This window comes from Lagenorhynchus albirostris, chromosome 3 (genome assembly GCF_949774975.1).
Source record: "Lagenorhynchus albirostris chromosome 3, mLagAlb1.1, whole genome shotgun sequence".
Taxonomy (NCBI): Eukaryota; Metazoa; Chordata; class Mammalia; order Artiodactyla; family Delphinidae; genus Lagenorhynchus; species Lagenorhynchus albirostris.
The window spans coordinates 132,246,794-132,268,489 of NC_083097.1; the positions used below are offsets into that span (position 1 = coordinate 132,246,794).

The window sequence follows — 21,696 nt, forward strand, 5'->3', positions numbered from 1 at the left end:
ATAAATAAATTTATAAAAAAATAAAAGCACACACTTCTTTGAACCTAGCATTTCTCCTTCTTGGTCACCACCCTAGCTAAAGAAACGCTTGCATGAACACTAAGGAGACACCTATAAGGATCCTCACTGCAGAATATTTATGATGTGAAGCTTTGGAACAACCTTAGTGCCCCTCAATGCGGAATGGATACTATAAGTACCCATAGTAGAAAATACTATACAGCAATTTAACACAGTGATGGAGATCAACATGGACCAAAAAAGAAAGTGGTCCAATGTAAAATGTTAGGTGAATAAAAATGCAGAAGGCTGCACACAATATGATAACATTTTTTTTAAAATCCACACACAAAACACAACTGTATATTTCTATATCTATACCCACTCATAAGGGAATAGAAAAAGATCTGAAGAATGATCATCTTCAACTAATATCAGTGATATTACAAAACAATGTATCCCTAGGGACTTCCCTGGTGGCACAGTGGTTAAGACTCCACGGTCCCAATGCAGAGAGCCCGGTTCCATCCCTGGTCAGGGAACTAGATCCTACATGCATGCCGCAACTAAGGAGCCGGTGAGCTGCAACTAAGGAGTATACCCGCTGCACCTAAGACCCAGAGCAACCAAATAATAAATAAATAAATAGCTTTAAAAAAATGTATCCCTAACAAAACTACACTGGTGTACAATTTGCATAATTTAAAATAAATTAGTAATGTTTTGAAAGATGAATGGTTGCTTTTCCTACTAGCATTCCTAGCTTCAGATCCCAACAGAGGGTTTTCAGAAATGAGGCAGAGAAGGGATGGAGCCAACACTGATGCTTTTAGCAAGTTTCACTTTCATCCCAGCTGGCGGGAGGATGTAGGACGTGACCACAGTGCAATCAAAAGAGCAGACTTCCAAGACAAGCAGGCAGATGACAGATTGTTCCCAAGTCCAAAGGCAAACCACTCACAGGAGCACAACCCCCCTACCTCTTGGCTGAGAAACCACCGAGTCACTCGCTTCCCGCATCAATGCCTGGCGTGTTGACTGGAGAACCCAACTTTTAGACCCTGGAAAATATACAAAGGAAAGGAGAAAACAAATTTAGGTAGATGCCTGTCTTCCTATTTTGTGGGGAGGTGGTGGGGTGGGGGGGCACTCTTCCCCTAAACTGACTTCTGTCATTAAAAAAAAGGGCTGGGCTTCCCTGGTGGCGCAGTGGTTGAGAGTCCGCCTGCTGATGCAGGGGACATGGGTTTGTGGCCCTGTCTGGGAAGATCCCACATGCCGCGGAGCGGCTGGGCCCGTGAGCCATGGCTGCTGAGCCTGCAAGTCTGGAGCCTGTGCTCCGCAGCGGGAGAGGCCACAGCAGTGAGAGGCCCGCGTACCGCAAAAAAAAAAAAAAAAAAAAGGGCTAACGTTTACTGAGCATTTAGTACATTCCAGACGCTGTTCTAAGTCATCTACCTGTATTCTCCCACTTAATCCTCAGAAAGAGACACAGGGTAAGTGCTTCATTATTCCCATTTGACCCGTTAGGAAGCCAAGGCCCAGAGAGATTAAGGAACTTTCCCAAAGTCACACAGCAGAGAGGAGGCACGATTTGTACCCAGGCAGTGTGACAGCAGAACGCACTCATGAACCACTCTATGTTGCGGCCCCCCATACTCTAGTATCACAAGCATTGATTTATTTACCGCATAGATGTCTGCTTTCCTCTGCTTGACTATAAGCTCCACTGAGGTAACAGCTACCTTTTGCACGCTTACTAACAGGCCAGGCCCTCGTCCAAATTTTATATGCATGAAGCTACACAATGGAGGGCAGAGGCCCCCAGGGGAAAGTAGTACAACTGATAACCAAGCCCGGGTAGGCCCCTCTAGCACCTGCAAGGCTGTGAATTATTTTCAGGGTGTTCTCTGCCCCTGGGCACTAGTAAATACCTAAAGAAGTCTGGCTGGATGGATGAAAGGACAAATGAATGAAGGAACTCTCCCTCCACTATAAACAGCCAAGGAGTCAAGTGAGTACACCCTCCGGGGTTTCAACACAGAAGACCAGTATGCTTGGAATTGGGGGATGAGATAGCCGAGCGCCACCCAACCTAGAGTGGAAAGGCAGATATTCTAGAGATGTGCTACCGTAGAGAACTGCACAAACAAATCAAGGTCAATGGGTCTCTCTCACTCTCTCAAATCCATAGGGAGGAATGAGCCACAAATGCGGTATTGATACCAATTTGTCCCAGGTGGACTTCATGGCACACAGGACCCAACAGTCATCTCTAGTCATCTGACTTGGTGACACGCTATTCAGTGTTTCCCTCAGTCTAAGCGGTGAGGAAAGAAAAAGAGAGAACCCTGGCCACATACCTTTGGATGTGAGTAAGGCAGTGTCTGCAGAAGTCGCCTCAGTGCTTCTCTGAGAGGTCCTAGGGAGAAGGACAGTTTCTGAGTCTGGAAGAGAAAAAACGTTTGGTAAAAGGCAGCTAAAAATAGGTGTTTGTGCTGAGTGGTGGGATTTGGGGCTATTTTTATAGTTGTCTTTGTATTTTTCTATGTTTCTTTCAGTTTTTCTTCCAAGGATTGTAAGTAACTTTTAGAATCTAGGGGAAAAACTGTAAACGTAGTAATTCTAAGATGATTATTTTAAAGACCAAAGGAATAAAAAATTACATATTAAAATTGGCTTAGGGTTCACGGACCTTAGGCGACTACACAGAGTATACTGGAATTAGCCAATTCGATACTGTAAAGTTATTTAAATTAATCCAGGCCTTATTGAAGCAGCTGAAACGTCTAAGCTTTCAAGCTATCTCATGATTCTTTTCTAATATTCTTACCTCAGAATCAGAGGTTGAAACGTGGTGGGAGCTTTGATAAGCCCCCATAATTAATGGAGCTAGTAATTCAGTGAGAGTTCCAAGATAGGATCAAGAAGGATTCAGGATGAAGGAAGGAAGGAAAGGAGGGAGGGAGCTAGAGAGAGAGAGAAAGAGAGAGAAAGGAAGGAAGGAAGGAAGGGAGGGAGGGAGGGAGGGAGAGGGAGAGAGAGAGAGAGAGAGAGAGAGAGAGAGAGAAAGAACGAAAGAAAGAAAGAAAGAAAGAAAGAAAGAAAGAAAGAAAGAAAAGAAAAGAAAAGAAAAGAAAAGAAAAGAAAGAAAGGAAGAAAGAAAAGGTAGAACCAGTTCATCACGGGATATTTTAAGGCATCTGGAGGCCTTTCCTCAGCCAATCTCTAATGCCTGAGTAGGGACTTAAGCCCCGGCAGGATGGAACTGGTGTCTGACCCAGGTTCACATTTCCTGGTTCTTTACAGTGTCCCCAAGACTCCTGGGAGGTCAACTGGAGAACCAAAAATGCTGACTTTTCAAAAGCACAAAGGAAAAAAAAAGCAACAAAAAAGGAAATCATAAAACAATGAAAAGAAACAATTTAATGAAACTATACACACACACAGTTTTGGGATGAATTGTGTGGTCCCCTCCCACCCCTGTCCCAGCCCTACCCGAAAATTCATACATTGAAGCCCTAAGCCCAAGTAGCTTGGAATGTGACTGTATTTGGAGATAGTGCCTTTAAAGTGGTAATTAAGGTAAAAATGACGTTACATGGATGGGCCCTGATAGAATATCACTGGTGTTCTTACAAAAAGAGGACATTAGAACACAAACACACAAAGGAGGAAGACCATGTGAGGACACAGGGAGAGGACGGCCATCTAGAAGTCAAGGAGAAAGGCCTCGGAAGAAACCAACCCTGCTGATACCTTGATCTCAGACTTCTAGCCTCCGGAATTGTGAGAAAGTAAACTTTTGTTGTTTAAGCAACCCAGTCTGTGGAATTTGTTATGACAGCCCTGGCAAATTCATACACAGACACACACACACATAGACCTAAGAGCAAGTTCCTGGGCTGCCCCATTCAGCAGGAGAACCCTCTTCCAAGGGATCCAAGGTACATCTGACCAGAAGAAGGGAAAGAATGGCCCATTGAACCAGGCACCTGCAGTGAGGATGGGCCCTTCTGTGGAAGGCTCAAGGGTCAGAAGTATCGTGTCTTCCTCACGAAGGGACTCCTGTGTTGTCAGAGGGCATGTGGCTGCCGTGGTGGTGAGTGCAGCAGCAGTTCTCATCTGAAGCTGTGGTGTGGCTGGCAGGTCAGGTGTAGGCACGACTGTGGTTGTTGGAAGCACAGCTGTGGTTGTCATCACGGCGGTGGTGGCGGCGGTGGTTGGGCGATGGGTGGTTGTTGAGCGATGGGTGGTTGTTGAGCGATGGGTGGTTGTTGAGCGCATGGTCGTGGGACCTGTACCCAATAGAAGATACGTCTGGTGCCAAGTGGAGATGGAGGAAGACAGAAACACTACAGATGTAGCCGGCATCCGTCCATTTCTCTGCCTTTCTGCTGCCTCACATGGCCCACAAGCCTGGACCACTAAAATGCCCATGAAAACTGGGTGTCTTAACTCTAGTCCTGGCCTTTCCAACCTGTTCTTCATACACTGGCCAGAGTAATCTTTGAAATGACAAATCTAATTATGTCAGTCCCCTACCTACACTTCTTTACTGGATTCTCCTTGCCCTTAAGATGAAGACCCAACCCCCAACCTCACCCTCAGGGCCCCACCTGATCTGCTCTTTCTTTCCCATCTCGGGCCTCCACTCTATTCTCCTCACTTTTCCCCAGCCCACTGGCCTTTCTTCAGTTCTTCCACAGTATTAGTGACCTTCCATCTGAGGGACTTTGTACCTACTGCTTCCTAGATTCTCTCTTCCTTAGATGGACTCCTCCTTAACCCTCATGTCTCAGCTAAAAGCTTCTGCAAGGAGGTCATCCGCATTCGACAATAACAAGGTTTTTTGCACACTCATACTTGACCTTCATAGCATTTGTTGCATTTCCTAACTACACATTTATTTGTTGATTGTTATGGAATGTCTGTTTCTCCTAGTACACTGTAAGCTCCACGAGGGAATGGCTGGTATTTATTTTGTTCTCTGCTACAAATCTAATACCTACCACAGTGTCTGGTACATAGTAGGTGTTCCAAAAACATGCATGAATGAGTAAATGAATGATCCCACCAAAAGTGAGCCCAAACATAACATTTCAGTCAAGCAAGATGAATAAGCTCTAGAAATTTGCTGCACACATTGTACCCACAGTTAACAATAGTATATTGTACACTTGAAAATTCATGAAGAGGGTAGAACTCATGCTAGGTGTTCTTTCTACAATAAAAATTAAAATCTAAAAAGAGTGAGTCCAAAGAGTGTAACATAGGGTGAAAATGTAATCTCTTTCAGATATTAAAGATTGGTTCATGCCCAAACCACTCACCCCCTAAACATCTGAATCTGAGTTCATTAGCAACAGTTATTCTACAGATACCACCCTCTCTTAAATATGCCAAATTTCCACTAACTCTAATGGACCAGAAAGACATTATTAGTTTCAAGTGAACTTAGAAATGTCCTCATAGAGTGTTGATGTCAACCAATATTTTATGGAGTAAGAGCTGGTTATATCAGGCTTGAAAAGCAAAGACTTGGATTGGCATCCTTTAACTTCAACAAATCCTAATGATACCTCTATCTCACAGAGTTGAGAAAAATATACTAAATATATATATTCAGTATATAAAAAGTATACTTTCATATATGCTTGTGAAAGTTCTCTAATTAGAAGCATCCCCGTCAGTTGTTCTCAATTTCAGAGCACATGAGAGTCATCGGAGAAGCTTATGACTTGCACGGCTAGCCAGAACCTGCCTTCATAGACGCCAGTCCAGTTAGGAACAGAGCCCAAGAATCCTCCGTCCTCGGTGCAGGCTGAACACAGGGCTGAATTCGAGAGGCTCCATTCCAGACCAGCAGGAACAGTGGCTATTGTTCACATAATTCAACCACAGGCTGCACTCCATGCAGCTCAAATCGTTACGAGTTCCACCATATTTCAAATGTCATCAAAAGCAACTGATGGTAACAGAAGGAACGATCACCTGAAAACTGCTGTGACTATCTCCAAATCCCCTGCCCTTTCCCCTCTGCTGGAAGTTGGGCTTATGGACTGAAGCTGATCCACGAACCACACATTTTATCTCATTCATCCAATATCTTTTAAAATTGTGAAATCTTTGCCAACAGGCAAAAATCAATATACTTCACATGATAAGTGGGAGATCTGAAAGCACTGGGCCCAAATTTCTGCAATTCCCTAGAGAAGCAGCAGCTGCCCTCTTCAGAGTGACCCTGAATTTCACTGGTTCCCTACCCCCCACCCTCTACCCCTCCCTCATTTCTGTGGGATTTTTGGCTCCCACAGGCATCTGCTCCAGGCTGTGGCTCCTCTGGTCATCAACATGTCTCAGATGTAATCTGCCCACCCATTGCTTAAGCAGCTCCGGCCTCTCCACCACCATGCACTGACTCTATGACCCATGACTCTTGAACCTCTCCATCCCCAGACACAGCCCCTGTGTGCTCACCTCTCAGCTCCAGGCGGATGTTCCTCTTCACATCGTTGAACCAGCCAGGCACCTCTATGCGGCAGCAGTACACACCACTGTCACCTTCGTTGGTGTTGAAGATGGTCAAGGAGACATCCCCTCTCCGGATATTCCCCAGAAGTTGGTATTTTGGCAACTTCCTCGAGACCACCCTTCTCCCATCGGTGTAGAGAAGCTCATCATTGCATTTGGAGTTGGGACACTGGCCTTTGCCCCAGCACATGCTGTTGCTCTTAGGAGACCAGGATGAGTACGTACAGGGCAAAGTCACCGACTGACCCCAAAACGCTCTCACGACACTCTCTGATACAGCTGGAGCTGCGAGGAAAGATGAGAAAACTAGGCTGTAAGGTACTGAAATCTCTCAAATATGCTCTACAGGGATTGTGCAGATAGATGCTTCCAGGAAGATGAAGAGGGTCGTAGTGTATATGTTTCTTTGGCCCAAATTCTGGCCTGCCCTTAGCTGCTGCTGAGCTCCTAACTCCACACCCCTCCATCCCTCAAGTGGAAACAGCTGACCGCCTGAGTCTGCTCACATCTCCACAGCAGATTTGCTGATTAAAAAAACCCTGACCGGCGCTTCTCTGGTGGCGCAGTGGTTGAGAGTCCGCCTGCCGATGCGGGGGACACGGGTTCGTGCCCCGGTCCGGGAGGATCCCATGTGCCACGGAGCGGCTGGGCCCGTGAGCCATGGCCGCTGAGCCTGCGCGCCCGGAGCCTGTGCTCCGCAACGGGAGAGGCCACAACAGTGAGAGGCCCGCGTACCGAAGAAAAAAAAAAAAAAAGAAATAGTTCTCAAGTTCACAAGAGATAGAGTATTAAATGCCACATGAAATTAATAAATTATTAGTACAAATAACCAAGCATTTCTGATCTTAGATATATGATAAGAAACTTTCTTTCCAGCTGCAAAATTATCTGAATTATCTGCAAAATTATTGATTGGTACTAAATCAATTTCTCTTTTGGGGAATTACCCAGGATGGTGGGTACAACCTAGGTTCTGGTGCCAGCTTGGTTCCTCCTCTAGCTGGTGACCTTGAACAAGGCCTTTCCCCAGTCTGGGTCTCAATTTCATCATCTACAGAGTGAAGGGTTTGATCTGGCATCTTTTAAGAGCACATTCATTTCTGATCACCAATGAGTCTGAGCAGTCACTGCCTTCTAAAGTGGTCATTTTAGAAAAGGCACAAATGAAAAACAAACAGATCATCCACCAGGTGCTGCCTTCTTCAAGTAGGGTTGGAGAAGCCCACTCAGTCAGTGTCCAGCCAGTAGCCGGAAAGGTGGCCAGAGCAACTTTCAGCATCACCAAACCCTCCACACCTCCAGGTCCCAGGACAAGGTAAAGACCAAGCAAAAACAATGATAAAGAAAGGGAAAGGAACTGCTTTCATTCCACTAACTCCCACAGGGTATCTGGGGAGAGAGACAGTTAAATGAGCAACTACTACAGGGCGACAAGTTCTCTAATGGCGGGACTCCAGGGAGGACAGGAACTCACAGCAGAAACACTTAAAGCAGTTTGGAGGCTATGGGTAGTCAGGAAAAGCTTGACTTAGGTGGAGACCTGAGGGTGTATGGAGTTCTAGAGGAAAGAAAGGCACAAAGAACAGTATGACAAAGGCTTGTTTTTCGTGGAATGGTGTTTTCTCACACAGCACATTTGAAAGATTCATGTGCAGAAACTATGAAGTGTTAAAACTGCAAGGGACATTAGATATTGTCTAGTTCTAGAATCATGGATTGTTAAAACTGGTCTTTTCCAAGTCCCTCATTTCTTCCATGGAAGGGCCATAGTCACCAGTGTCAAAAGTTAATGATCAAGATGCAACTTCAGCTCAGCCCAGAGCATTCCACCTGTATAGCAGCAGGATGTGAAGGTCTATACTGGTCCACACCTAGTGTGTGTACATTTGCATCATCCGAAACCTGGAAACAATATGCAGAAAAGGTAAACCTCACCTGGACGCCTGACCCCCAGCAAAATAAAACAAACCAAGAAGCAAACAAAAACTCCGAAAAATAAAGAGAAAAATAAGGATTATAATAAGGCGTCTTAGCAGAACAAATTCCCCTGGCTCTGATTGTGCTAGTAAAACCTGCAAAGGACATTTCTTTTCCCCATGTTATCTGACCCCTTATCTCTGTGTCTCTTCTTAAATTACCATTCCTGGTATAAACATAAATCCCCCCGCCCTAAAACTCCCAAACCAGTCTCAAGATAACCCCTGTGTCACAAAGAAAGGGAGAGACCTTCCAAACAAGAGAAGCTGAGTGGACGCAGGAATGAAATGGACTTCACCTTTATAGATCAGCCATGGAAATCCGGGAGGTGCCAAGCCTCCAGGGACTCCTGGATGGAAGGTCTGAGAACACTTACTCAGATACAGCCGCTGGAGCTCAATCACCAGCCAGAGAATCAGAGGCCCTTTGGACATTTTGGTTGTTGGCAGGCCCCAGGAGTCTGTCCGTCTGTCCAAATTCCATTTCTTATACTCCCGTTAATGCTGACAGGGCAGGACCTTCAGGTTTCATTTCTCGTTTTGCCTCATAATCTTCCCTTTCCCCCTCCTGAATGGCCTTCCTCAATCTGGGATGTATAATAAAATGTGCTGAGCACGTTTCTCCTGCCCATTAGTGTGTGTGCAAACATGTGGAGTGATGGTGTGGGCATGCATGTACTCCGTTGTCCACTCATATAGGGGGATTTCCTACACATACATGAGCATCTATGCTTGTGTGTATGTGCACTTGTCCTCCTGGCTACCATGCAGCTTACAATAAAATGCAGTTAACTCTCCCCTCTGGCAGTGGTTTACACACAGACTCCTCATGCTGAGCCAAAGGCAAGTTAGATGGGAATTTGGCTCTGCTCCCATTCTGGGTTCTCCCTCACCCAGCCCCTGTACCCCTCGCCCTGATAATACAGAAATAAAAGCAGGGCTGCCATCAACTATCACATAAGCCAAAAACACCATTAGAGTTTACTGGGCAAGGAAAGACGTTCACTAGAGGAAGCATATGGTGATAGTTACCAGACAGGCTCAGGTAACAAACAGGCTCAAGGTCTGGGCCCAATTCTACCACTTGTTAGTGAAACCACTTGAAGGAGAGGAGCACGCAAGACAATTCATGAACTAGATTTCAGGGCTTGAACTAGATGATATTTATGGCCCTTCTGCACGCTATGGATTCAACAATATATCCAGAACCACAGAATCATTTAGAGGAGGAATCAAATCAATGCTCACCAACCAGATGTGTTTTCTAAATCATCATCATTAGTTATTGAATGCTTAATTATATGCCAGGCACTCTGCTACATGATAGAGCTGTATTATTGAATTCTCACACCCTAAGAAATAGAAATTTTTTTTCTATTTTAACAGATGAGGAAACTGAAGCTTAAGGGAGCTAAGTAAATGACATTCACAGCAAAAATATTGTAGAAACAGAACTTAAGCTAAGACTTTCTGATTGATCCCAAAGTCCGTGATCTTAATCACTACACCCTCCTTTGACCTGTGACGCTTATGGCATTGCACCATGAGACCAAGCATATCAGTGGCCAACTCCTACCTAGCTCCAGAGAGGGAATTTAAGGATGCACAGATGTTCTAGATTGTTTTAGAAAATTTCATTTGATTGTCACCAGCCAAATGAACCTTAAACCTTCAAATTTCTCACACTGAAGGATTAGTGAAAATACAAATCTTGGGTGAGGCTCTGGAATCAGAGAACCCAGAAAACAGGGGGGAAGGGATGAAAATAGAGACATTCAAAGAAAGTCTTTCCACTGTATGTTCACTAAACTGTGAATCCTTTTCCCACCCTATTCCCTGGAAACTGGGTGATTTAATCTCTCAATAAACTGACGGCCCAAATAAAACACTCAAAGATACTGATATTTGGGTGCCCCCCAACAATATCACCCAATCCCCCTTCAATAAAGTCACCAGTACATGAGTCTCAGTCATGTGTGCAGCACTGCTAATCAGTTTTTAGGGTGTCACTTTAAGATATGAAAAAACAACCAAGAATCTCGACATTTCAGGAAAGTTCTCTGTACGACAAAGATGTAAAGACAACAGAAAGAGCAGAATAAAACAAGCAAACAAACAAACAAAAAAACCCAAAACTAGTATCTTCCAAGAAAAAAGGAAACAGAGAAACTATAAAAAAGAAAAATCAGAGAAAAAAGAAAGAGCTCCTAGAAATTTAAAAGATTATACTTACCCCCAAATTTTATGGAAGATTTGAAAAATAAAGTTAAGGAAATTTTCTAGAAAATATAACCTATCTATGAAGTCTAATAGCTAGGGGTGTTTCAGAATATTAAAACAGAAAATTGAGAGGAGGAAATCATTAAAGAAATATTTTTCTAAATTCTCATAACTCAAAAACATGAGTCTCCAGATTGGGAGGGCCAATCAAAGGCTAAACTTCATGAATAAAAAGATCCCCACAGAAATAGTATATTATCATGAAATATAAGAATATTAGGCATAAGGAGAAGATATTAAAAACCTCCAGAGGGAAAACAAGCAAAAACATATTGCCTTGAAAGGATTTAGGATCAGAATTGCACTGGTCTTCTAAATAGCCAAGCTAGAAAATAATGCAGGAATGCTTTCAAAACTCACAGGGGAAAATGATGGTCCTATCATCATAAGAGGAACTCTGGCTACTGGTTTAACACAAAATTGAAATATGACTTCCTTGGGAAGATGGGCAGACAGAAAGTAGGGTGGTGGCACTAGAGGCAAACCCTATTTGCCATTACAGGAGGTCAACAGTGAATGTCCAAACTGATCAAACAATACCAGCAGAAGCCCATTATTAGTAATATGGATGTAAAAAGCTGAAGAAAACCCCATGGGGTTCGAATTTTATGGAAAGAAGTAGGAAAGGAATTCACTATATTTTTAGTAAGAAGCTTTTTAAAATAACTAGATTATTTTAAATAACTTAGAAGAATTTATTTGTTATTTACAATACATTTATTCTTTAAAATGCACATATTGAGCACACCTAGCACTCAGATCTTAGCTTCCAACACTACTCTCCAACAAAAGGAACTACAGCTCCTTGGGAAAATGACTGATTCTAGGACTGAGGCAGGAAATATTTAAGATTTGTCTGGAGCATCTTGCAGCGCTAGGAAGTAGGGAAGTGCTGGGGACGGGGGGCGGGGGGTTGGGGGTAGGGGTGGAGGGGTGGGGAGGGTGGAGGGTGGGGGGTGGGGGGGGTGGGGGGCGATCTACAATTTAAAGCTGTTAAAGGGACAAAGGAGACAACTGAAAGAGTTCCTAATGACCAGAGCTAGAACAATCTTAACAACAACATAAATAAACTAGTACTGGATTATAACCCAAAGTAGATAAGATATCTATGACTCCATACTGATATAATACATAATTGAATCAATACATATGTGGGGGAGAAGAGACAAATCTTCTTCACAGAAGAATTCCAAGTAATGTATGTAGATACACCCTCCTCAAGGAGGTGAAGCAAAACTCCCTTCCTCAAGTGTGGGCTGGACACAGTGATTTTCTCCCAAAAAAATACAGTATGGAGAGGGAGAAAAAAAGACTAACTTAACAGTGGAGAACCCTGGCAAACACTGCCTCAGGCAGGCAATCAAGATCATCGTCAACAGAGATAAGTCATGTTGATAGGATGCAAGATGTGAGATAAACGGCGCTTTACCTCTGCAGTCTCTTCCCAAGAACCCACAACCTAAGTCTAGTTATGAGAAAAACATCAGACACAGCCCAACTGAGGGGCGTTCTACAAAGTATCTGGCAAGTGTTTTCTCAAAACTTCAAGGTCATCAAAAATAAGAAAGGTCTAAAAAACTTACAGCTAAGAGGAGCCTATGGAGACATGGTAACTAAATGCAATGTGGTATCCTGAATGGGATCCTGGAAGACAAAAAGGCCATTAGGTAAAAACTAAGGAAACTTTTGGACTTTGGTTAATAATAATTATCAATGTTCATTCACTAATTGTAACAAATACACCACACTAATGGAAGATGTTAACAATAGGGAAAACTAGGTATTGGTTATATGGGAACTCTCTGTATTAGCAAAACAATTTTTCTATAAATCTAAGGCTGTTCTAAAATACATAAAGTTTATTATTAAAGAAGTACATATGTTTATTTTAGAAATGAAAATGCTACTAGTAATTTGGTATCTGGAAGGGGTCACACACTGGAAAAAAGAAACTAAGCTTCGCTGTCTTCTCTTCCTAAGATGGGATCAGTGGACAGGCTTCAGGGAATTCACAAACATCCTAATATTGGATGGTTAATTTGTATCATTGTATTAAAGCATAGTATTCTTCAGGGAGGGGCAATAGCATTCCTAGATTCTCCATGTGTTTGCCACCTTTTTTTTCTATGTATGGAGTTTGCCTCTGGAGAACCTGCTCTCCCTCTTTCTCAGTCAACAAAGTGCAGTTGGCATTGATTTTATTTGTGGTGATTGGCTCAAGGATGGACAGGTGACCCAAACAAAGCCAAGGATACACAGTCTTGTCACATTTACTAGAGCTTTTGAGAAACAGGGACTCTCCCTGTTTTCCGCTGGTCTTTGAACTGTGAGGACGTGAGCCTGAAACCAATGTTACTCATCGTACAGCCAATGGGTGAAGGCTGCCTGTTAAGAGAACCAATCAGGCAGAAGGCAAGTGGAGACATAGAGAAACCATGATTTGAGTCCCTGAATCAAGGCACATCAATGTGCCAGTAAATTCCCTTCAGGGCTTCAGCAATTTGTGTTGAGTCTTTTGTCATTTGGAATCAAAAGACCCCAAGTCTAAACCTAGAAGGACCTCTACATAGTGGTAATTTGGCTGGATGACTAAAGTTTTCCCAGTCTTAAGAGTTTACACTATTATCTGATCCAACTACGTGCCTCACCAAACACTTCACCCCAGCTAGCGTCTGCCACCTATTATACCCTAGGCATGTGGGAATTCTGCTCGGCTCTGGGCTCTGGGAGTAAAGACAAATAAGATTTGTCTTACCCTTAAGGACCTGATAGGTTCATAGATTTTACCCTTAAGGACCTGATAGGTTCATAGATTTTACCCTTAAGGACCTGATAGGTTCATAGATTTTACCCTTAAGGACCTGATAGGTTCATCTTTAGGCAGAGGCGCTATTAGCAGGTCCCATTCTACAGATAAGGCCACAGAGGATAAAAGTCTTTTAAGTAATAGAAAGAAAATAGAATACATGTTTCCTGATAAAGGGGTCTTTTGGGTAGCCAGTAATTCCTCTCTGGTTAACTATAATCCCACTCATTCATTTTTATTTCTTCATTTCTTCATCATTAGAGCAGGGGTCAGCAAACTCTGGCCCATTATCCATCCTTATAAGTAAAGTCTCATGGCAACACAGCCATGCCCATTTGTTTACTCCTTGTCTGTGGCTGCTTTCACACTGCAGTGGCAGAACTGAGTAAATGCAACAGATACTGTATGGTCCACACAGCCAAAAATGTTTACTATCGGGTCTTAACAATAAAATATTGTCAGCCTCTGAACTATATATTGAGTTCTTGCAATGTGCCAGGCTGCAATGTTACACCAGCCATTCTTGTCCTCAATAAGCTCATGGGCTAGTGTTTCCTAGTGAGAGACAAGCAAGTTAACAGGCAATAAAGCACATTTTGATAAGATGTGACAGGGAAAGGATGGAACGCTATGGGAGTGTTAGGAAAAGATTCCTAGCCCAGTCTTAAAGGTGGAAGAAAAGAGTCAAGGACACTTTCTAAGTCTAGACCTAAAGGACATTGGAGAGGATTGGGGTGGGGTAGAAAGAATTTCAGGCAGAGGGAGGAGCCTATAAAATTCAGTGGTGATAGCCGCAAGGCATTTCAGACTAACTGAAGAATTTCAGCTTTTCAGGTGTTTATTACATTATTAAAACTATTTAAAAGTGTATATTATAGTATTTAAAAATAAAAGCAGAACTTAAATGTTCTCTCCAAAAAAAAAAGTTAAAAAAATAAAACAGGTCTATGTGTAGACTAACAATGAGACCATGTAGGGATCCAAGGATTTTGATTGGTGCATGTGTGTGTGTGTGTGTGTGTGTGTGTGTGTGTGTGTGTGTGTGGATTTCAATATGGCTGGACTTGAAATCAGGAGGAAGAAATGGAAGTGCCAAGTGAGGAGGCTGGAACACAGGCTGGGGTCAGATCATCAAGGGCCTGAAAAGCCACATGAAGGAGTATGGGCACCATCCTGAGGGCAAAAAGGAACCCATCTTTTTCTCTTTTTTTTTTCTTTTAAATTGAAGTATAGTTGATTGCTATCTTTTGTGTATGATAATTGAACCTGAAAGTAAAACTTATTAAAAAAAAAGAATTTCACAATTGGGAGCATTTTCAAGAACTGACTCGTTGTAAGATCTTTAAATCTCCTCCAGCTTGTACAGCTTATGATTCTTGAGATCAGGAAATGGCTTTAGCCTGAGAAGGGGACTATTTTATGGGTTCTCTTAGTAGGAGAAGGGTAGCCTCTCCTGCTTATTGTCAACCATGAGGATCCACTCAGTAAGCTTCCTCTCACCCAGTGACCCTTGCATCAGCTTCCTTACTATCTATGATTTCCTGTGGGATGGGAAATCAGACTGCCTGGATTCCATCTTGACCACATACCAGCTGTGTGGCTATGAGCAATTTACTTAACCTCTCTGTGCACAATTACCCCTCTATAAAATGGAGTTAATAGTACCTACATGTTGGATTGCTGTTGAGTACTAAATGAGATGGTCCATGGAAAGCATTTAGCAGCGTACCAGGCAAATAATGAACACCCAACAAATGTTAATTATACAAGTAGCTGCTATTCAGGTAGTGTTGAAGGAGCACAGAAGGCAGAATGACCTGTTGCAGTGGATATCTTGTCATTGCCTGCTCAACATCCCTTCCTTTGTAGAATCATCCCTTCCTTTGCGGAACCAACCATTCCTCAATTTGTGTGGATCCAGTCCAGCATCTGAGTGGGTGGGTATAGCCAATCATTTTAACCCACTCCTTTGTAGGGACTAGTACAAGGCAAAGAAAATAGACAAGTTTACCTTGAGAAGCTAATTCAATCAGAGATGTGGAGAATCATGAATCTTGGAAAAGAAAGGCAAGCGAAAGATCACTAATTTACCATCCTTTCAAAGCCTGATACATGTGGTCAAGCATCTGCTTGCCTACTTTCTTCCAAGTAGTCCATTCTACCTCCATACAGCCCTAGTTATTAGGAAAATGGAAAGGAATTAACATTCATTAAATTGCAGCTATGTGCTAAGTACTGCGTTGTTCACATATATTCCCAACCACAAACCTGTAAAGAAGTATTATCTTTCACACTACTTATGCAAGGAAAGAGAGATAGGAAACGTTAAAAAAATTAACTCACAATATAGCTTTTGTTTTCTAGTATATTAGCTAGAGTTTCTTTGAGGACAAGGACAGAGGGTTATTCATATTACCCCAGAGAAGAGGGGACTCCTGACAAGGGCACTCATGGTCTGGAATGCCTACCCTATCAAGAACCTCCAAGACATCACCTGCTCTGCTCTTCTCTCAGGTGTCTCTTTCTGCTCAACTCTGAACCTCTCCCCATGACCAGATTCCTCATGACTTCAGCTTGTTCCTGGTCCACATCACACACCCCAGACCCAAGCCCTCTCTGCGACCCTCAGTTCGGCTCTCTGAGTTGGTTGACTCATTCTCTCCACTATAAATTCCATAGCCCTGAAAGAGAACTCCAGTTCCTCCATTTCTTATTTCCCATGGCAGGCCTTAGGTTGTAGTTCACTGGCAGGTCTGTGGTTGGCACCCTAGGATCATGAGAAGAAAGATCCCACTGTGCAGAATACAATCATTCCATTTGCAATTTGAGCAATGAGGGCTATGAATGGGGTACAGTCCCTCAGAACTGGCTGGGGTGAAGCAGCAATGACTAAGAACTCTAACACAAATAAGAATTCGTATGTTTGTCACCAAAATAGTCAGCTGAATCACTTAGGAATTCATTCAAATGTGGGCAACAGAGAATCCAATTCACAGAAGCCTAAACTTAAAGGGTTTGTTTTTTCCTCTCATAACAAGACATCTGGGTGTAGGCAACCCACAGATTCAAAATTATCAAGGACCCAGGCTCTTTTCTTTCAGTTCTCTCTTATTCATCTGTCACAACATGGTCACAGTAGAGTTGACGTACTGTTGAACATCAGGTTCATTTTTGGGAAGGGGAAAGGAGAGTCAGAGGGTTCTCACATCATTGTTCCATGACTTTCATTGAGGAAGGAAAGACCTTCTAAGCAGTCTTCCTTTTATAACTTATTATCCAGAACAAGGCTACCAACCAGTTCTCAAATCCAACCTATGAGAAGCGTATGACTGGTTTAGACAAATCAGGGACATCCCCTGAGCCTGGGGTAGGGACTTAGGGTCTCTGAGATCAAGGGACACAGTATGCTCATTTCCTGAAAAAGTAGTAGAGTTCTATTAGGAAAAGGAAAGGCTGTTAGTTGAGCAACGAACAGCAACTTCTCTAACAGAACACTCCTCCATGACAAGAGACCTGTATATGCAGCCCCTGCAGCTGGCCCATTGCTTCCAGCAGATAACATGTTCTTGTTGAGTCAATGAATAAATGAACGAATGAATGAATATTTTGACTCATGAAAGAGAGAAACTCATACAAAGTAGAAAGAAGACCATGAAATACAAATGAAATACAAATATTTCAAAAATCTCTGTGAGACCTTGTCTCACCTCTCTGAACCTCAACTTCTTCATCTGTAAAATAAGATTGAATAATCCATTCACCATAAAGTTGATTTGGGGATGAAATGAGACTACTTATGGGTAAGTTGTTTGAAATCATAAAGAATTAGGAAATATTGTTTCAACTTACAAGCAATGGAAACAAAGATAGGAGGCAACTGGCCCGAGTCAACAGGCCTTAGAGATCATTCTTACAAGGGAGACCTCCACAAATAGAAAAGGAGAAATGGAGCCTGGGTGGATACTCATTCTGATTAGTTCAAAAAGTCATTGTTACGTTGATTTTACCCTCTGAAGATGAAAGATGGTTTCCATCTGAATAATATGGGAAGTGCTTGTATGTTGGAAACCCAACGCTTATTTTCTGGCAAGTCCAGAACTTGGGTTGAGAAATTGAAAGTGGGCACATTAGATGTAAGAAGGAAAAAGTACAGCATCCAGCTCCCCCGGGGATTTCCTAGTTGGTCCAAATATAGTGAAATCACTACTTCCAGGTTACACTGTATTGTGGAACCACAGATGCATATAGCTGGCTGCCTGTGGCAACCGAGCTGCATTTGATTCCATAGAGCTTAGAGGTAGTTGTTTTTACAAATATTTCAGCTAACTTCAGGCACATGGTGAAGGAGCATGCCCCACCTCATGGTGTCAGATTCCACCACCAGACTTGATTTGGCCAGTGTGTGTGGGCAGAAGTGTCATGGGTCACCTGCAGGTGGAAGCCTATAAGAATTGGTGTACAATTCACTACTTTCCCTCGCCTGAAAGGGCAACTGGCTCCAAACAGTGAAAGCTCCACAAGCCTGAGTCCCAGGGTGAGAATCACATCAAGCAGGAACCCCTCCCCCGATGACCCTCCACGGAAGCAAGCAGAAACAAGACGGTATTGTTCTAAACCACTAAACTGTTTCACTGCAGCATAATGTCATGTACCCTAAGGCCACCGCAGTGGTATGGAAACAGCAACAAGGAGGGGTTAAAAACATCCTTTGAAGTGAGCCAGTCCAGGATTGGAGGCACTGACACTTACTAGTCCCATGGCCTAACTCTCTACACCCCCTTAGCCTTGCTCACGTTCGTCTATCAGCCTAGATCTGTGGTTCTCAGATCTGGCTGCACCTTCAAATCACAGGAGGAATTTCAAATACATATCCAGGTTCTACACCAGACATTGTGATTTCATTGGTCTTGGCGGGGGGGGGTGGGGAGGCTAGGCACTGGTATTTTTTTGAGCCAAATGCACAGCTAGGTTAGAGAGCTACTTGTCTAGAATTCCTTAATGTTATTTAACTGGTTCACCCTTTAACACTCAGACTGAATCTTCTCCAAAAAGTCTTCCTGAATCCAAAGTTCCCACTTGAGCTCCAGTAGCAACCTGGGCACATGTGATCTCTGTAATTAGAACATCACATAAGATTATCCATTTCCACATCTACTTTCCAAACAGAGTGTGACCTCCCAGAACACAGGGACTGCACTAAAATCTTCCTGTAGCCCCAACACCTAGATCCTGGCATCATGCTATATATCAAGGTATATATGCAATAAATGCTTATTTATTTAAACAGAGAAAATACCACTTGATTAAAACTAAGAAACCAATGGCAACCTCTGAGAAAACAGCTTTAATAGAACTTGGAAGAAATGACAACCGTTCTAAATTGAGAAGTGAATGTTAAAAAGTTATTTGATGATGTTGTCTTGTCAAGAGAAATAGAAAGGCAGATGATGGTGGTCAAGAGAATGGGTCATTTTTAGGAAGGGAAAAAAGCCAATTTTGTAGCATTGGGAATGATATCTTTTAAAAAGAAAAGTGTGTTTCAACAGAAAAGTTTAATTTTTGTTAGTCAAGGATTCAGAAATAGGAGAAGGAGGAGGAGAAAAGAGCACAGGTCTACAAAATGGCAAAAATGGTTATTTCTATGTGGTGAGGTTTGGGTGATACTTTTTCTCTTCCAGCAGGTGCTCAATAGGTACTTCTCTGTGTGAGTGAATATGTATATTTTTTCACAGGTGCAGAGTTGAGTTCATTGTACAGTTTAAGACACAATATCATCTCAGGTCTGTTAAGCCTTCTCATATTTTCCCTTATATCTCCACATTTACCCCAATTTTTCTTTAATGTATTGTGTGTCATCGGATATATAAGTATCCTTGAAAGATGCATAGTATTGCTTTGTATACTTTGTTTCAAACTCACAGAATGTTTTGTTATAGATCTCATTCTGCTTCCTTGTTTACTCAACCCTGTATTCTTGAGCTCTGTGTTACCATATGTGCATTTATCTTATAGTTTCTAACTGCTGCATAATATACCATTGTAGGCATATCCCCTATTATAGTCATCCGTTCTCTTAATGATGAACACCTAGTTTACCTCCAACTCCCGGCTAACACTAAAAACATTTCAATGAACAACCTCATACATGTCCTGACATGGACCTGAGAAGGAGTTTTTTAGGGGTAGGTATCCAGACAAGGGATTGTTAAATTATAGGCTAGTCACACACTTAATTTCAACACATACTGCCAAATCTCTCTCCAGCACAGCTGCAGTTTTACTCCTACCGGATGTGCATGTGAATTTTGCTTCCCCACATGTGTGCTAACAATACAATCCTTCTATAATTTTTCCATGCTGATAGATGTAATGTGCTACTTTGTTCCCTTTGGATTTCTTTGATTACTAGTGAGTTTAATCATCTCTTCACTTACTGTAACTGTGTTTCCCCTTCAGTGTGCTGACTTCTCTTATCTTTGCCCATTTTTCTAATTGTTTCCTTTCTCTCTCTCTCTGTGTGTGTGTGTGTGTGTGTGTGTGCATTGTCATCTTTGAACATTACAAGTGATTCCTTCTGCTCCATCATCCCTCTGCCAACTTTGTCGATTGAATATGTCATTGAACTGAAAACCTTAATAATGATATATTAAAACCCATCAAGCTTTATCCTCATGGCTTCTACCTTGAGAAGGTCTTATTTAAGAGTTCTTTTTCCACTCTAAAATTACTATAATATTTGCCTATATGTTTTTTCTATTAAGTGTATAGTTTTACGTTTGAAATTGGTCTTTAATTCCTCTGGAGTTCACCATATATATGGTATGAGGTAGGGATTCAACATTATTTTTTCTATATAGTAAGCTAGTTTTCTCACTACTTCTGCTAAATGTCCATTCTTTGTTCAATGATTGGTGATGCCATCTCTATCATAAGCTATGTAGAATATTAGACAAGTAGGTAAATATGTGTGAATGTGTTTGTGTTCTATGCTGTTTACTCTGATGCACTGGGGTTTCTTGTTCTTGTTGGTGGTATTGTACATTCTTTTTTATATCAGCTTTGTATCAGGACTTAATATTAAAAAGGGTGACTCTAAACTCTCCCACTTCCTTTGGTCTTATTAAAAAAATTTTTTAAAACTATTTTATATTTTATACTTCCATGAAAATTCTAGATTCAATGGTTGAGTACTTAAAATGATCCTGTTAAGATGGGTGGTGGGCAAAATGGGTAAAAGTGGTCAGAAGTCCAAACTTCCAGGTATAAGATAAATCAGTTCTGAGGATGTCATGTACAACATGGTGACAAAATTTAACAATATTGTATAGCTGAAAGTTGCTAAAAGAGTAAATCTTAAGAGTTCTCATCACAAGAAATAAATTCTAACAATGTAAGGTGATGCATATTAACTTAACTTATTGTGGTAATCATTTCACGATATATACAAATATCTAATCATCATGTTGTACATTTAAAATGAATACAATAGTATCTGTTAATTATATCCCAATAAAATTGGAGGAAAAAAAGATCCTGTTAGAGTTTTATTGATAAGCTTGAATGACCTGATTAAGGAAGAAATGATATCTTAATAAATATTAAGTCATTCAGTCCATGAACGTAGTACATCAGGTTTTCTTGTGTTCCACGACAGAGTTTAAAATTTTTCTTCATACAGGTTTTGTGCATCCTTGATTAGGTTAATGACTACATTATACTTTATATAGCTAATGTGATTTATATCTTATATTTTCTAGACAATTATTGCTGAGATAGGAATTGCTGTTGGCATCTTAGCTACTTTCTATTTTGCATGCAATTAACATGGATTACTTTTTTTTTAATTTATGAAACACAAAGGGGAAAAAGAACACACATGAAAAGTATGCCTTTGTAGGAATAAGGCTATTTCTTCTTCTATATCAGGAAGAGTGACACAAGAAAGGTCAAAGAAATAGGGAAATGTAGTGGATTAATTGAGGGAAGTTGATTAGTTCATTCCTCAAATAGAAATAATCCTGATGGGTTCGAACTTCATCCCTTGAAGAAAGAAAATACCTTTCTGTTAGAAAAACCCAGGTCAGTCATTGTGTATCAAGG

General features: G+C 41.8%; 1 protein-coding gene across 1 annotated transcript in view; it reads right to left on the reverse strand.

The window, feature by feature from the left end:
• The window catches only part of TIMD4 (T cell immunoglobulin and mucin domain containing 4), a 31,027-nt gene extending 22,055 nt beyond the window's left edge, over positions 1 to 8,972 (reverse strand). Inside the window, exons 1-5 of the mRNA XM_060146500.1 lie at positions 8,888 to 8,972; positions 6,481 to 6,819; positions 3,996 to 4,298; positions 2,364 to 2,447; positions 981 to 1,061 (exon numbers count right to left, since the gene is read on the reverse strand). Of these exons, the coding sequence (XP_060002483.1) occupies positions 981 to 1,061; positions 2,364 to 2,447; positions 3,996 to 4,298; positions 6,481 to 6,819; positions 8,888 to 8,945 (865 nt within the window). The 5' untranslated portion in view covers positions 8,946 to 8,972. The remainder of the gene's footprint in view (positions 1 to 980; positions 1,062 to 2,363; positions 2,448 to 3,995; positions 4,299 to 6,480; positions 6,820 to 8,887) is intronic.
• Positions 8,973 to 21,696: the final 12,724 nt, after the last annotated feature.